The sequence below is a fragment of the Cyanistes caeruleus genome, chromosome 1 (genome assembly GCF_971803275.1).
Source record: "Cyanistes caeruleus chromosome 1, bCyaCae1.hap1.1, whole genome shotgun sequence".
NCBI classification, from domain to species: Eukaryota; Metazoa; Chordata; class Aves; order Passeriformes; family Paridae; genus Cyanistes; species Cyanistes caeruleus.
The window spans coordinates 48,000,201-48,016,037 of NC_141701.1; the positions used below are offsets into that span (position 1 = coordinate 48,000,201).

General features: G+C 33.9%; 1 protein-coding gene across 4 annotated transcripts in view; it reads left to right on the plus strand.

The window, feature by feature from the left end:
• Window positions 1-15,837, plus strand: part of ROCK1 (Rho associated coiled-coil containing protein kinase 1) — an 85,540-nt gene that overhangs the window by 57,902 nt on the left and 11,801 nt on the right. For 3 of the 4 annotated variants that reach the window (XM_086890904.1, XM_086890915.1, XM_086890892.1), the window contains 10 exons: window positions 257-417; window positions 1,284-1,468; window positions 2,227-2,296; window positions 3,559-3,653; window positions 4,925-5,090; window positions 6,561-6,654; window positions 7,022-7,110; window positions 7,437-7,625; window positions 7,864-8,029; window positions 14,140-14,210. In XM_086890904.1, the coding sequence (XP_086747030.1) occupies window positions 257-417; window positions 1,284-1,468; window positions 2,227-2,296; window positions 3,559-3,653; window positions 4,925-5,090; window positions 6,561-6,654; window positions 7,022-7,110; window positions 7,437-7,625; window positions 7,864-8,029; window positions 14,140-14,210 (1,286 nt within the window). Of the gene's footprint in view, window positions 1-256; window positions 418-1,283; window positions 1,469-2,226; window positions 2,297-3,558; window positions 3,654-4,924; window positions 5,091-6,560; window positions 6,655-7,021; window positions 7,111-7,436; window positions 7,626-7,863; window positions 8,030-13,585; window positions 13,635-14,139; window positions 14,211-15,837 lie in introns of all 4 variants that reach the window. The other variant, XR_015287358.1, reaches the window with a different exon arrangement.

Consider the following 15,837-nt stretch of genomic DNA (forward strand, 5'->3'; position numbering starts at 1 on the left):
TATCTTTCAGTTGTCATGATAATATTCCAGTGCTTTGAAAGCAGATTGGAATTATATTTCTTTTTTTAGTGTTCATTTTAGTAGTGCCAGGATCTTTTAACTTAGTAATCAGTCAGTCAAACAGCAGAAAAGCTTAGATAGCTGAACGAAAGGATCTGAGAATTATTAGGGTATTTATGACTGTTTTTGCAAAAGCATGCTTGCAGATGCTATGTTTACTCATTTTTGTTGTTTTTCTTTCCTTAATCTTTTCTAGAAATGGAAAAAAAGATAAGGGAAGAACGGGCAGCAAGAGAGAAAGCAGAAAATAGAATAGTTCAAGCTGAAAAACAGTGTTCCATGCTGGACTTTGACCTGAAGCAATCTCAGCAGAAACTGGAACATCTTCTTCAGCAAAAGGAAAGACTGGAAGATGAAGTAAGAAGTTCAACACTAATAATTTTCTATATAAATAAGATACTAGAATTTAACTGAGAAATAGGAAATTAAATTCACTTATACTGCGCTCCTTTTATATGCAACTCTCAGTGGAATTGAGGATAGTTGTTGGCCTAAGTAGGTTTAGGTAATTCCTGCTTGATTCTTAACTCTAGGATGTCTTGCATATTTGAACCTCAATTCAATATAATGCAATTCTTTTGTGTTTTCTTTTTTTCTAAAGAAAACATTTGCTGGTGGATTTGACTGTGCAGTCTGATTGATGTGGATAATTTACAGGTCTGAGTTTGTATTGTCTAGTTTGCATTCTTTCCTTTTGTTCAAGGAAATGCAATTAGAATATGAGTTTGAAAATTATGACTAAGAATAATAGCATCATCCTTACATTTTCTTTACAGGACAATGAGAATGAAGTTTATAGCACCTTTCTGAGAGGTCACAACTCATGTAAATTAGTTTTTATGTAGTTGATAAGCTGCATTTTTTTCAAGAGTGAGAGGTTTTTAAGATCTGAAACACATGGAGAGGTTTGCAGACAATTGGTGTTTCTTCAATTGTTGTCTTTCAGATAAGTTAAATCTGGGACTTTGAAATAAACTAAAAATGGGAAAACTTTATCATCCTGCAGCATCATAGCCATAGGTTATAAGGGCAGCAGCTTTGTGTCAGATTATTGCACTGAAGTGTTTGGAGATTCAGGAGTATTTTGACTTACGGTACACGGTGCAGCATCTAATCAGTGGTGTTTAATATAAAATAATCCATACGTGAAACCTCTTCAGCCACATGAAACTGGTAATTTAGAAAAGGCTCTTAAATTTAAATATCTCTCACCTCAATTTTAGGTAAGGAATCTGACACTTAAGCTAGAACAAGAGACAAATAAGCGAATAATGGCACAGAATGAATTAAAGGCACAAGCTTTTGAAGCTGATAACTTGAAGGGTTCTGAGAAGCAGCTGAAACAGGAAATCAATACCTTGTTGGAAGCAAAGAGATTACTGGAATTTGAGCTGGCTCAACTTGCAAAGTAAGTAAAAACCTGAAGTAAAATGGAAAAAAATGCTTAATTATACATGTACTGTTTTGCCTGTTCCTGCTAGTGAATAACGTTCTCTCGTGCATAGGCATTTTTTCCTAAACTGAAAGAGTATTTTTAGCTGTATGTTATGATTCCTATGTAGCTGCATGTTATGATTTCTGTGTAGCCTTCAGTGTTGGAATATTTTTGTTATGAGCTATCATTCAGAACAGTTCTTGGCTCACCATTCTATGTTAAGTCTTACACACACACATACACACACATATATATGTATATATTCCTCTTTTATTTGAATGGCTTCTTTCTGGATTGACTCTAATGCTATGTATTGAATCATATGGGACTTTTAGTACATGGCTGTCAATAGTTCCCTTTAATTGCCTGATTAATTTTCTTAATGTTTCTTAAACTAACTTAAAATGAAGACATTTTTCATTAATTAGACTTCTATCATATATTCTTTCAGCTGGCTTAATGTTTCTCCATTTAGAGTACTTCTTGGCTTCTAAATGACATACTGTAACGATCATTGTTTTAGAATAATGTATTATTCTAAATATTATACTAAATACTGTTGTATTTAGTATTAAATCAGAATTCTAGGATACAACAAACTGTTGCTCTGTGTGAAGTAATATGTATGCAAATGGAAGATCATTGTAGGATTTTGTTCTGGTTAGAAATTGTCTTTGTCTTTTGCTAGTAGCTGACTTTTTAAATGTTTCCCTTTTTATTTTCCTTCCAAGACAGTACAGAGGAAATGAAGGTCAGATGCGTGAGCTTCAGGATCAGCTTGAAGCTGAGCAGTATTTTTCGGTAAGCCTTGCGAGGGATTGTGTGTGCTACATTTTGACATAAAATCATTTAACAGTGAATGGTTTTAATGTAACAGCCTGGCATAAATCATCTATTCAGAAAATTCTGCTTGAAATACAAACAAGGAACAAAATATTAGAGAACATTAGATGGGGAGTTGCTTTGTTTTTTGTCAAAACTGACATTACATTGAGTAACTCTTACCTGAATTATTCATCAGAGTTGTTCCTATCCTGCAATTGGAAGGGAGATATTTTCCTGATATAATTGCAAACTTTGTAGAGAGTTCAGAATATCCAAACTTACTGGAAGATACTCCATGCTATTGATCTACCATACATACATTTAAGAACCATAGATTCAGTAGCATTCTGCATGTATTGCTTATTCTAAAAAGCTACCTTCTCTGCACCTGAATCTCTGAAGAACCTTACTGGGTGCTCCAGGTAGCCAAAATGTGTATTTCATAGATGTAGTTTGATCTGTTTTGTCTCTGTGAAAACAAGCAATAGAATAAGATTCTCTGTAACACCTGAACTTCAAATAGATTTCTGAATATGGACAGACTCATTTCACTTTGGGAAATACTTTTAAATTGTTTTGGTTTTTTTTTCCTTGGGAGAAACAATGAAAAATTTTTGTCTTTACTAAACTGCAAATGATTCTCATTTCATTATCTGTTACAGGGGCTTTTTGTGCCCCTGTACAGAAGATGCAGAGCATTGTGTTTCTCACTTTCTTCACTAACTTGTAGTTTAAATAAGACATTCATAATTCAGACTCAGCTCAGATTCAGCTGAATCACTTACAGGGTTTATACAAAAAACCACTAAGATTCTTAGAGAAAAGGTACAAGGACACAAAGAGAACGCAACAGGTGAAAGCACAGAATGGCGTTAGGCTTGTTGGACAAACATTTTGAGATAAGGCATGCTTCAAGAGGATGTAGTTTTGTCCTGTTGTGTCCAGGAGACCTGTTCTGCTGTGTCACAGTGCCTTCCTTCTCTTTTGCAGCACTTGTATTTGTGCAGCTATGTAGGAAAGCACACTAGAAAATTGAAAACTTATTTGGTCATATCAGTTCCCTACCCAACAGTAACTGGGAAGAAGCATCTGGGAGTGGAATGAAGGTGGAAATTTCATTAATGACAGTATTGGCATGTGTTGGTGTTTGACAAATTCAAACTAAATAGTCTGAAAACAAAGAAGAATTTTAGTATGGAATTTGAATAATGACTCTTTTTTTATGCTTTCTCTCACAGACACTTTACAAAACTCAGGTTAAGGAACTGAAAGAGGAAATTGATGAAAGGAATAAAGAAACACAAAGAAAAATGCAGGAGTTGCAGAATGAAAAGTAAGCCCATTATATTTCCCACATACACTTGAGTTTTTCCATGTCATACTGTCTCCATGATGAATACTTTGAATCAGATCTAAGATGTTTTAATTCCTTTAGGGGCAGCAAAAGATGTTCTGTAACTCCTTGTGAGTGGCAGATACATAGGATGTTATCTATACTGACTCACAAAGCCAAATTCATATTTGCTTTGGACATTACCACGTCTGTAAGAAGAATAATGACTTCTCTGAAAATTTAGTAAGACTCAAAAATTTTAAAAAACATTCCAATTTGTGGTAATCATCTCACCAACTTTTGAAATTTGATTACAATATCCTGATAATTGCTTGATTTATTTCTATAGTCAGTAAAATAATTTGAGAAAAAAAGTAATGAGAAGTCTATGAAATTGAGTATACTTTTGATTACAGCAAAACAAGTTATTATTAACAATCATTAATTATGATGTACTATTTTCTAAGCTATCAAATAAGAAAAAAATTTTAAGCTTGTTTTTCCAATTTCTTAATTTATTTCACGTTCTAAAGAAGGAGACTGTAGCCTTACACATGAAGTACAGTTTCTTCTAAAGTCTGTCTCTTGTTCTGCTTGAGCATCAGCATTAGAAGAGAGTGAGGGGCAGAGGTTATGTAGAGTGTTCATTTTGTACATCATTTTGGTGGGCTAAGAAAGGGAGAAAGAAAAGATACTGTGCTAATAAATATCATGTAGAAGGAAAATACAGGTGTCTCTGCAAGTTTTTCACGAGTGGTAACCAACATAAAGAAATGGGGAGGATGGAGAAAGTAGGCAAGACTTCCCTTTTTTTTCTTAAGGTTATTTATTTCTTTTCTTACTTCTTTTTATAGATTCTTTTTATTCTATTCCCTCACTATTCTCTTCAATCTTATGTTCATGCTAAACATTTCTCACTTGGGCGTAACTATGGGAATTGTGGTAGTGGGCAAATGTGGGTTAAATATCTTTTGATGGACAACTTAGTACATATAATTTAATTTTATTTTCTGTTCCTCAAAGGCAGGAGAATACATCTTGGTGTTCCATGGATGATTGAAATGTTATGAAATCATAGTAAGCTTGCTGCTGTGGCTTGTGTAGACCATCAAAAGATACAAGTGTACAGAATGCAGTTTTGTAACTCTTGCTTTTCTTAAGAAACAAAGATAATGACCATTAGCTTAGTGGTATAATTTGAGTTTGATAGCTTTTTTGAAAATTTGGAATGTTTTGCATAGGAAAAGGAAGTCTTGTTGTGTTTTTTACAGAGAAACACTCGCTACCCAGTTGGATTTAGCTGAAACCAAAGCTGAGTCAGAACGGTTGGCACGGGCACTTGCTGAAGAACAGTATTATGAACTGAATCAGGAAAGCAAAAAAGCTGCATCAAGGCACAGACAAGAATTGACTGATAAGGACATCATCATAAGAAGGGTAAATTGACTGTTATCAATACCTGTATAAGTCTCTTCCAGCTGGAAACCAAAATTCATGGCTTTAATTAATAAAGTCTTGTTACGATCATAAGTGATAACTAATTAAGTATCTTAAGTTTTCGGCTCACATGGAACCTTAAACATTTAAATTTCATCATGTAACCTCTCTAAAAAACAGAATTCCTAAATCTGAGGTGAAGTCAGAATGAAATCAAGTGAATGTCTATAGTTCAGTTATTAAGCCTTTTGTATTTCTTCTTGTCACTGCCAAGTGTATTATTTAAATCTTGTAAATTTGTGGAGCTGTGTATTAGGGACTCTTTTTGCAAAGTAACTTAGTCTTTAAAAAAAAACAGCACTTGAGAGTCTTGAGTTTCACAGTCCAAACCCCAAAATGTAATTTTTGGAGCTATTTCGTAGCACAGCTTGTGGATGTTAGTATGAGCTTGATAAATGTCTTTAACTGAGAAGCCTCAAACAGCAAGCCATATATAGCATAATTATTTTATCATTGTTGTTTTTTTCCCTTTTAGTGTCAGCTATGCATATTTTCTTAAAAATCCTGGGAATGTAAAACTCCAGGTGTAACTGCACTTGGCTCAGTTGCTCAAAGCCTTCTGTTAATGCTACCATTAATATTCCATTTCTGTGCAAAGATAGTGCAAACAGTGCTTATTTCATGAATTTGCTTTTTTAAACTTGAGATATCTACAATACCACTATTTCTTAAGCAGCATTTAGAAGACAGACTCTGTGGCATCAAAGAAATACCTTCTTGCCAATATATTTTATAATTTCAAGTATTCTGATAATTTTGTCAGACAGCTTGATACACAATAATTTATATAGGCTTCAATAAAACCTTTATTTAGGAATACAGTTATGTCTGTTTTTTCATATATATTTGTTAAGTGATCCTGGCTGTGGCAGTGAACATACAACATACTCACATATGAATACTCACATATTCAAAGTTGTTGTGGTTTTCCTTTCCAACTATTTTTCTTTTGTCTTAGACCAAATTTAGTTTTGTTTTTATCCTGATTTTCATGATTTATGACAGTTATCTAGCAGTAAATGCCTTGTAGCTACTCTAGACTTTAGTGATGGAGTTCTAGCATCTGTCAGCTACTTTTTTGTCTGGATTCAAGGTATCAATTAACTGAAAATTGCCACATTCCGTAACTGACAATCTAACTTAAGCAAAGTTCATTTTTGATTCCATACTACAGTGTTGTCAGTTCTACAATGATTTTTTTTTTTTTCCCCTGGGACAGGTGTATTTTGAGCCTTGTGGTAAATCAAAACAGCACAGAAGAATAGTAGCATTTTTTAAAAGTTCACATAGGCAGAAGGTGTTCTAAGTAAATGGTTGTTATAGAATTAAGGTATTTAAAGTAATAGTATTATAGATATTTTAGAATTGATGTCAAGTTCTTTATTCTAAGATGTGTTTCTTTTCATGTAGCTGGAAGAAACTAATAACACTTTAACCAAAGATGTTGATTTAATAACAAAGGAAAACACAGAGATCAGTGAAAAATTTAAGAAACAAGAGGAAGGTACGTCATGTTTGGAGTTTTTTATGTCACGTTTAATTGATCTGTTCTGAAGCACTATTAAATTTGAAGCATATATGGAGAAATGGGAAGTGGAAGAAGACATTGCTATTTATCTTCTATATTATTTTGGGCTTGATGTTTGCTTTAGTATTTCATCTTTGTGCCTTTCTGATATATCCTTCTGGTAATTTTCTTTCATTGCAGTAGTGTTAAACTGGTAATTTTTGTCTTTGCAAATTGTATTTTGCTCAAAAAGGAAAGCAACAGGAAAACAGAATAGAAAAAAAGATACACTTATTGAAGTAATTAAGTTTAAAAATAATTACCATGTACTAAAATACCTCAAAGTTGAATATTATTTTAACAGATTACAAAATGAAAAAAGAGGAGGAAATCAATAATATTAGAATGCATTATGAGAAGAGCATAAACACTGAAAGAACTCTGAAGACACAGGTACAACTTTTTACGCAATTGAATAGCAATAATTACTTTGCATTAACAGAAGTATTTCAGGTTTTTTGTTTTTGTGATCTAACTCTTAGTTCCTTTGAAATTAAGTTTATATTAACCATGATGTACAACATGCATTGTTAAATTTACATTTGAAGAAATAAGTTTTGATGCTGTGTACTTTTCAGTATTACTTCGATTGTGAGTAAGGGTCATTTATGCTGGTGAAGGGATTTTTTTATCAGATCTGTAACTAGAGGAACTGACAAGTATTTTATGAAACATGCTACATATACCATTTTCTTACTGGTTCTCCTTTTTCTAAACAGGCTGTCAACAAACTGGCTGAGATAATGAATCGGAAAGATTTTAAAATAGACAGAAAGAAAGCTAACATGCAAGATTTGAGGAAGAAGGAGAAGGAAAACCGAAAGCTCCAATTAGAACTTAATCAAGAAAAAGAGAAATTCAATCAGATAGTCGTGAAATACCAAAAGGAGCTTAATGAAATGCAAGCGGTAAAATAATTTAATTTTTTTATCACATTGTGGAATATATATGTGTAAATATATATATGTGTGTGTATATATATATATATATCTATATGTATCTATATATATCTATATACATACATACATATATATATATATATATATATATATATATATATATATATATATATGAGTTTTGTTTTCAAAATACTTGGCTGCCATGTTGTTGGTAACACAGTAACTATGCATGTGTGTATAAATGCAGCAACTAGCAGAAGAATCAACATACAGGAATGAGCTCCAGATGCAGCTGGATAGTAAAGAGAGTGACATAGAACAGCTACGAAGGAAAATCATGGACCTTCAGCAAGGAATGGATTCTACCAGTGTTGCCAGTCTTCCGACAGATGAAACAGATGGAAATCTTTCAGGTATGAGAAAATCAGATTTGAACTACTTGGTTGTGTTGCATACACATAGTTTGGAAAGTATTGTTTCAAACATGTTACTGCTTCTTAAAGTCTTCTGGCTAATTCTGTATCACATCTTCCCTTCCTTTCTTTCTTTGTTTTTTTTTGTTTGTTTTTATTTCATACCCTAGTTGCTTATATTTAAGTTTCAGTTTTTTCTCATGTCACACTTCCCATTGTATGTCTTGGCATTAGCATTGTTTATATGGACTTTTGAGGAAAGAGTATCTTTACATCTCTTGTTTTTCAAGTATAGTGATTACAATGTGCAGTATTTGGTGAATAGAAGACAGGGCCAACATTTCTACAGCATTATGATTGTGTTTTATATCTTGAATGCAAAATTGTCCTGATCTTATATCATCTTAGTCACATAAGCTCCTCTGTGACAAGTCGCAATAATTGCTAATGTGAAAAATAATTGGAGGAATTTCCATAATAAACTTATGGTTGTATGGTACTCTGATTTAGCAGATTAAAATAAGAACATGTAATACAGTGTAGCCAGCCATTTCCATGTATCAGTACCAGGCACTGTACTTTGAGACCCACTGTTACACTGATTAGTTATTTACCTCTCCCCTTCCCCAGTGCTTGAAAAGTGTGATCAGTTAGTACTTGCACATGATCCACTTCTGTATCTCTCAATACAGGAAAAAATGTTCAGTGTAATCAGGTGTGCTTGACAATTGCCATACATCACAGCTACATATATCTTTTTTTCATATGGTTAAGTAATTTTTAGAATTAATTTTGAAATTTTTAATATATTTTTGATAAGTCTGAATTTCATTGTAGAAAAATATTTTTAGGCATACATAACCAGAATACTGTTTTGGGTATTTCATGACTTTAGTGGATGAGTAGTCAGGTAAAAGTAAATAGAATAATTTTAGATGTGTCTTTTCCTGTTAATGCACTTCACGCTGCTCAAATTGCCACATTCTAGAGTTTTTCCAGGAGTCTTAGAGTGATTGAAATTTCAGGTAGGTTATCAGTCTTAGTACGTGTTTTGACGTAGTTACTCCTTTCTGTGTCTGTTTTTGTTTCCTATCTTCCCCTAGTGTATTTTTAGATCATTATTTTTGGTTAATACTCTAACGAATTTCATTTTAGGATAGATCTTTGTTCAGATAATGGTATAGTCTTTTCCTTCACAACTTCCATGTTGTTCAAGAAGTCTTTTGCACTCTGGAGTTTGATCTGTAAATTGCCATCTTGTAAAGATTTTGTCTTTTGACAACATCTTCAAGGCAAACTCCCATTGGAAATTCTTCGAATTATTAGATTGATTAAGGAACATATTTTCTTCTTAGCTGTCACCTGCTAGGATTCCTTCTGGTATTTCTGAAGTATCAGTACTTCTCAGGAGTTTTTCTCTTAGTCATTTTCAGTGTTTTCCATTTAACAGGCATAAAAAAGAAATCAGAAGAGTTTTGCTTATTAAAGTGGGGTTTTCTTCTCCCCTCAAATTACAAATTGGAATCAAGCCTTATTGTTTTTAAGTGTCTCATAATTGAAGAAGACTCTAGTTTGTAATTTTAGAAATTTCAGAAAATTTCTGAACTCTTTTAAATTGAGAGCTTTAGAGTTTTTTTCTACAACAGAACAGACCATATTTATTATACTCAAAAATGTGGTTTTGAACTCCCTCACTTCCTTTCTCAGCCATTTTCATTTGATGGCTGTTGTGTATTGCATGGAAAATATGAATGCTTCTATCTGGGCACAGATACCTTCCCTACTTTTTTCTGAAGGGCAATAGTGTCAGTATGACCCTATTGTGTCTCAGATCTGAATGGACACTAGGAAAAAGCTCCTCCTTTGTCTGCCTCATTAATGAAGGTTATTTTCAGTTTTACGTCTGGAGATGTGTGTAGTCAGGCTTTAAGCTGCATAACCTGTCGCTTCCATTTTGAGGCAGAAATTTCAGTCTCTGTAAGATCTTTTCAAATCAGGTGTTAATTTCTGTTGTTAATTAGACAATCACAATTACTGGAAGTTCTGGCGTTCTAGGATGAGGTATCTACTCATTAGCCCTCAACTATTTCTTTTTTGATAGCCTTTCATTTCTCTTCTATTTTTGCCCTTTTTTCTATACATGCTTCTGATTTTTTACTGCAGTTGTCCTGCTGGTCCTACTGTGTCATACAGGTAGGACCTCTAATACAAAGTATTAGGACTTCTCTAGACTTAGGTCATGTCTCTACATGCTGCCTTTTCTCTTCTTCTTTTTTTTTTTTTTTGGGTTGATCAGGATCTGAATAAGAAGCAATTTGGTAATTAAAAGACATTAATTGAAGAGCCAAGCTGAGGACAAAAAAGGAGTACAGTAGCATTATAAAGATGAAAAAAAAAAAAAAAAAGCCAGACTTCAGAGTAGAAATACCCCATGCCACAGAAAGAGGAAATTATCCAGCACATAGTTATTTTCTTGCAAATCAGGTAATTAGTCTACAAAACAGAAGGTGACATATTACAGCAGCTCATTTGCTGCAGTTTCGTTATATGATGTTGATTGTCTTCAACTGTGTGCCAAGTTCCCATTGCTTCCATAGCCCAAACATGGCCATTTCTTCAGAGCACCTTGAATATCATCTTGTTTATGAGCTGGATGTGAAGAATAGTCAATAGAACTCTCTAGCTGGTGCACTGGTTTGTAAGGCAAAGACACTCCTTTAAAAAAATATATAAGCAAATAAATGGTTGAATTTTATAATAAGTAATTACAGTGTGATTTATTCATCTTCCTGTCACAATAGAAACATCACCAGGGAAAAAAATAAAGATACAAAATAATATAAGCATGTATAACAGAATTATTCCATGGTCACGATTCTGGCAATGGGCAGTTTCTGGTTTAATTGAGAAAAAAATTTATATTCACAAAATTTTAAGGAAAAAAATTCTCTATTTATAAACAGACATAGAGAAATGACATGGTATCATCAAAAATCACTTTACGGCTGTGTTTCACTTGGAGGTATTTTCTGTCTGCCATTAGCCTACATAAATACTCCCTCAAATTCTGGTAGCTCCTAGGACAACTTGCACTCACCCAAGGTGGGGATTGCTGCCTTTCGACAATCCAGGCTGTTCTCAGGCTTTTGCTTACATGGGAGATCATTATGTGGATGAAGCATTTTCCTTGTATTCAATTCTGGGCATGTTTTGCTATTTCCTGCAGGTTTAACTGCAGCACATAATATTTCACAGCAAATGCTGTAAATCATGTTTTGCACAAAGATAGAATGGAATAATAAATGCAGAGCATTTAAGTCAGCAGTTTTATTTGACTCAAATAAGACTTCTGAAGTACCTGCAAGTAGCCTGAATAAACCTGAATGAACCCTAAAGCAAGATCCAGTCAGAAGTCCTTGGTGAAATCCATGTGAAATTATAGTAAGACAGTCTGCAGAAGGAAAAATCCAAATTGGAAGAATGGAAAGAACTAGCAAGATCTCCAGGTTTTTGGTTGCTCTGGAAGACCCTTAGGGATTCTTGGACATTGGAAAGAGATACTCAGCTATTCATGAGAGCACCCACATTACTTAGCTCCAGAACAACAAAAAGTCTCGTAAAGCAATACAGTCATGGTTGTCTTGTGTGATTTTATTGAAGTCTTTACTGTTACAACTCTTATCATACTGAATCCCTATGAGTCCTTGTAGTCTGGATACTAGCCATGAAGATGTTTAGAATGCAAATCTACATCTGAAAAATATTCAGAGATAACTATAAGATCTTTATAGAATTTTTTCTTCATATGCTATGATTCAGATCCAGTTAGCCATCAGATATTTTTGAGGCGTATTTTGGACTTTCTGGATTGCAAATATGAAGTATCAGTTCTGGTATTCTTTCCAAAATACAAAAAGGGAAGTTGTCAGGCAATTGTTTTGAGCCTATTTTTAAAGACAGGAATGGAAGATTCTTTTTCATAGTCTAGATAGCCCATATTTTCTTAATTACTTAATCAGAACACTTATAAATATTAGTCTTCTGGATCAAATATTTGTGAAATGACCAGATGAACATTTGCAGTTGTGCTATCTAAGTCCGTCAAGAGCTATAAAAATGTACTATAAATACTACTTGAGAGGAACCTTTGTGGTGAGGTTGGAATGAAAGAGCTCATCTACCCTTTCAAGGGTACATTTGGTTCCAGGACAAATTTTAGCTTTGTTGAAAAGGAGTATGTTCGGAAACTGTTACTTTTGACTGCAAGATGTTATTCACAGCTCAGAAATCATCTCTCATTCAAACAGAATTTGCCCCCTAAAATAGATGTGTAGTAGACAGAAAAGAATGTCAAGGGATTCTTATGAAATACCTAATTTACTTCCTACTGCTTCTGAAATTGTTTTCAGAACATGCTGAAATAGAAGGGAACCGAGAAGAACTTCTGCTGTCTCTATGAGCATCTTTTAAAATTCATCATCATTGGATCTTTCCAGATTTTCATATGCCACATTTTCAAAAGATGCTTTTTTTTTTTTTTTTAAAAAACAAGTTATTCTTCCTATATTCCTTTGGCATGTCAGTTTTCCATACTTTGTTCTTTATTAATCACTTTTTTTTGCAATGGGTTTTAGGATGTTTCTATAATTTCTAAAAATCACAGAATTTTCTCTTAATGTAAAAATTAATCAAAGTATTCAAAACAAGGTAAGCATTATCTGTGAGGCCTGTAGACATGGAGAAAATAGGTTTTCTTTTCCAAAGCTACCGAGTGTCAATAATTGGAGAGTCTAGGATAGCAGAGGGAGTAGGGATGGGAGGGTGGGGACCCTTACCCCACAGTCCCCAGAGTTCTTAGACATATGTGAGAAGGCAGGGAGGTACAAATTTCCTTCATTTTTCTGGGAAGTTTTCTTACTGGAATGAGTTCTGCTAACGTGCTTTTCTTCCAGTTGATAGCAGTAGTTTAGTGGTCCTCCAGTATTTTGAAGCTATTCTATGTGGAGAAATGATAGGCAGTGATTCCATATTAAGTGTACTCCATTTCTAAATATTGTCTGCTGTAATGCTAATGTGGGAAGGGCTTTTACATGCCTAATTATAATGCCTAGCTAGGCTGTCAGTCCCATTGTAATTCTACATAGCAGAGCATGTGGACAATAACTTTTATACATTTGAATGCATTTCAGAGCTTGCTGGGATACACCTCACATAGAATTATTCCTGAAGGACAAAAGGAACCAGTAGCTCCTCAGGACATAAATAGTTGTGGAGAATATTTAAAAAAAATTTGACTTAATGCTTTTGAAGTTTTCAATGCTAGTATTACCTGGTTTCATAATTTTAAATTTTAGAAACCACTCTCAGCTGGAAGGGCTTTTTAAATCAACAGTCCACATTAGGCAGAATGCTAATTTTTTTGTGGCCCTTTTTTGTACCATGCTAAATTATTTCTGTAGTTTAATGGTGGGAAAATATATCATGTTACGTTTCTCTTTGTAGAATTTTTCACTGAAAATTTGAATAAAACACCTGTCTCTTATTCTTTATATCCAGTTGATTCTTCCTGCATTCCTTATTTAATTATCTTCTATGCTTATCTTCTGTGAGTAATGGGACACCCATGTAGCTTTGCTTGCTCTTGTGCTCTCTCTCCTTTTTTTGTTTCCTGTGGAAAATGTGGATCTGATTTGTCTTCCTTCCTGCATCTTCCTGCTGAGTATTTTCATACAGCCCCTCTGAATGTTAAATTATGTTTACATTGAAAATCTCTTAATTTAAACTGTAATACATTTTCAAAGCAAAGACTTTCCTGCCTGGCTCTTTGCAAACTATTTACATACAGTGTAGATGTTGGCATCAGGGAAAACAGCTTTACTTTTATTGTGCAGTAACTGTGTAATCAGATGTTGGCTTGTGATGAAGCATGTATTAAATGCTTATATCTTCATTTTATTTAGCTGTGCTTTTTATTCTGCTTTGCTGAATAGGTAATTGCCCATTACTGCATGTAGTAAATCTTCCTTTCTAGTAGTGGTTTGCTTTTGTGCTCTTCTGCCTTACTATCAGAAATACACAAAATTATTAAATATGCATTTTTTTAAAACCAGAATCAAGACTTGAAGGTTGGCTTTCAGTACCAAACAAAGGAAATATAAGGCGGCATGGCTGGAAGAAACAGGTACAAATGCCTTATTTTTTTTTTTCCTCAATTTCCTTGAAAAGGTTTTTAGGCATGTGGTGAAACGGTTTTGTATCTCATATTTAATAAACAAACAAAATAACTAAGAGTAATTTAGTGTATGTACTTCACTGAAGAAAAAAAACACAAGAAAATTCAAGTTTAGTATGAAATCTTTAGTATTGACACTCTGCAAATTTACAACAGAGCAGGGAAATGCTTTACAATGAGTATCTTGGAACCATTAAAATGACATTCCTTCTTTGAGTAAGCATCTTTATAATTCTGTTACTGAAAAAGAACCTCTTTGTGCAACTTGGCAGCACAGATTAGGGAATACCACTCTTAAATGTTCTGAAGGTCATGGAAGAGTACATCACACTGTAACTTGCCACACATGATTTCCAAGGATGTTTCTATCTCCGTTACCTTTAAAATGTTTGGTTTCTCTTGAAAAGAACTGATTTACTCTCAGAAACTGGATATCTGTGCTTGAATTCCCACTCTGAACAAAGCAGACTTGTTTTGCCTCTGCAAAAGTTATGATCTGGTTCTTTGAAACATCTGATGTTCAAATTGAGATACTTAGAACCAGTTTCTGATTATCTTTACAAGTTTTTCAGTTCTCCCCTTTGAACATCTTCTAGTACAACTAAATACAAAAGTAAACATGGTCTCTAGAATTTTTTAAATTTTAAAAACTAATTGTATGAAACAGTTTCTTTTCCTTCATCTTCCTTATATTCAAAGACTGCTACTGGGAATGACTGAGTTATTCATAACACTTTTGAAGTAACTTTCTGATTCCTGTTGAAAGGTATTTCTCAAATGCTCCTATTTACATTCATATTCTACAACAGCTGGAAGTGAATCCTATAAAATTTAAAGGAGAAGGGATTCATTCCTGTCAAAGAAGCACTTGAGCGTTTGTATTGGCCTTTAGCTGCTGTACTCCTTTGAAATACTGCTATTTTCAGTGGGCTTCCATGGCCTTCATTATACACTCCAAGTGTTTAAGTTCCAGACTTGCCATTTTTTACATCAATATCAGACCTTGATGGTTTGCCTGTAAGTTAAAACCACCACCTCTTCTGGTTTGCTGGGAGTGAGTGATAAGTTCTGCCCTATTTCAACTAATGGCCAGTCACCTTCCCCATCCCTTTGGGGTAATGGAGGAACAAAAGCAGAATTTATGGGTTCAGGTAACCATTAACTGAAAGCACAAAGAAAGACTAAGACAAGCACAATAAAACCAGCAATATTAATAGCAAAAGTATACAGAAAGGGAAAGTGCTTTATCCATGAAAAACATGTTCACCAGCAGGAACAAAACTAAATGGTGGATGCTTCCTGTAGATGTGTTTGATTGCTAAGGTTTCTTGAATCCTGTTGTTATAGAATTGGCTGTGCCTGGCACTAATCAGATAGCTTTGTTCTGTTCTGGATTATATAAAATACTGTCATTTTTCTGTCAGAATGCTTCTAGCACCCTTTTATGGTTGTTTTGTAAAAAAAGGAGATTATTTTTGCATTCTCTGACAACTGAAATTTTAAACTTGTGGTAAATGCAGCTTCTCTAGTGTAAGACTATCAGAATTTCTTCAGGCATGCCCAGTTATAGGCATAT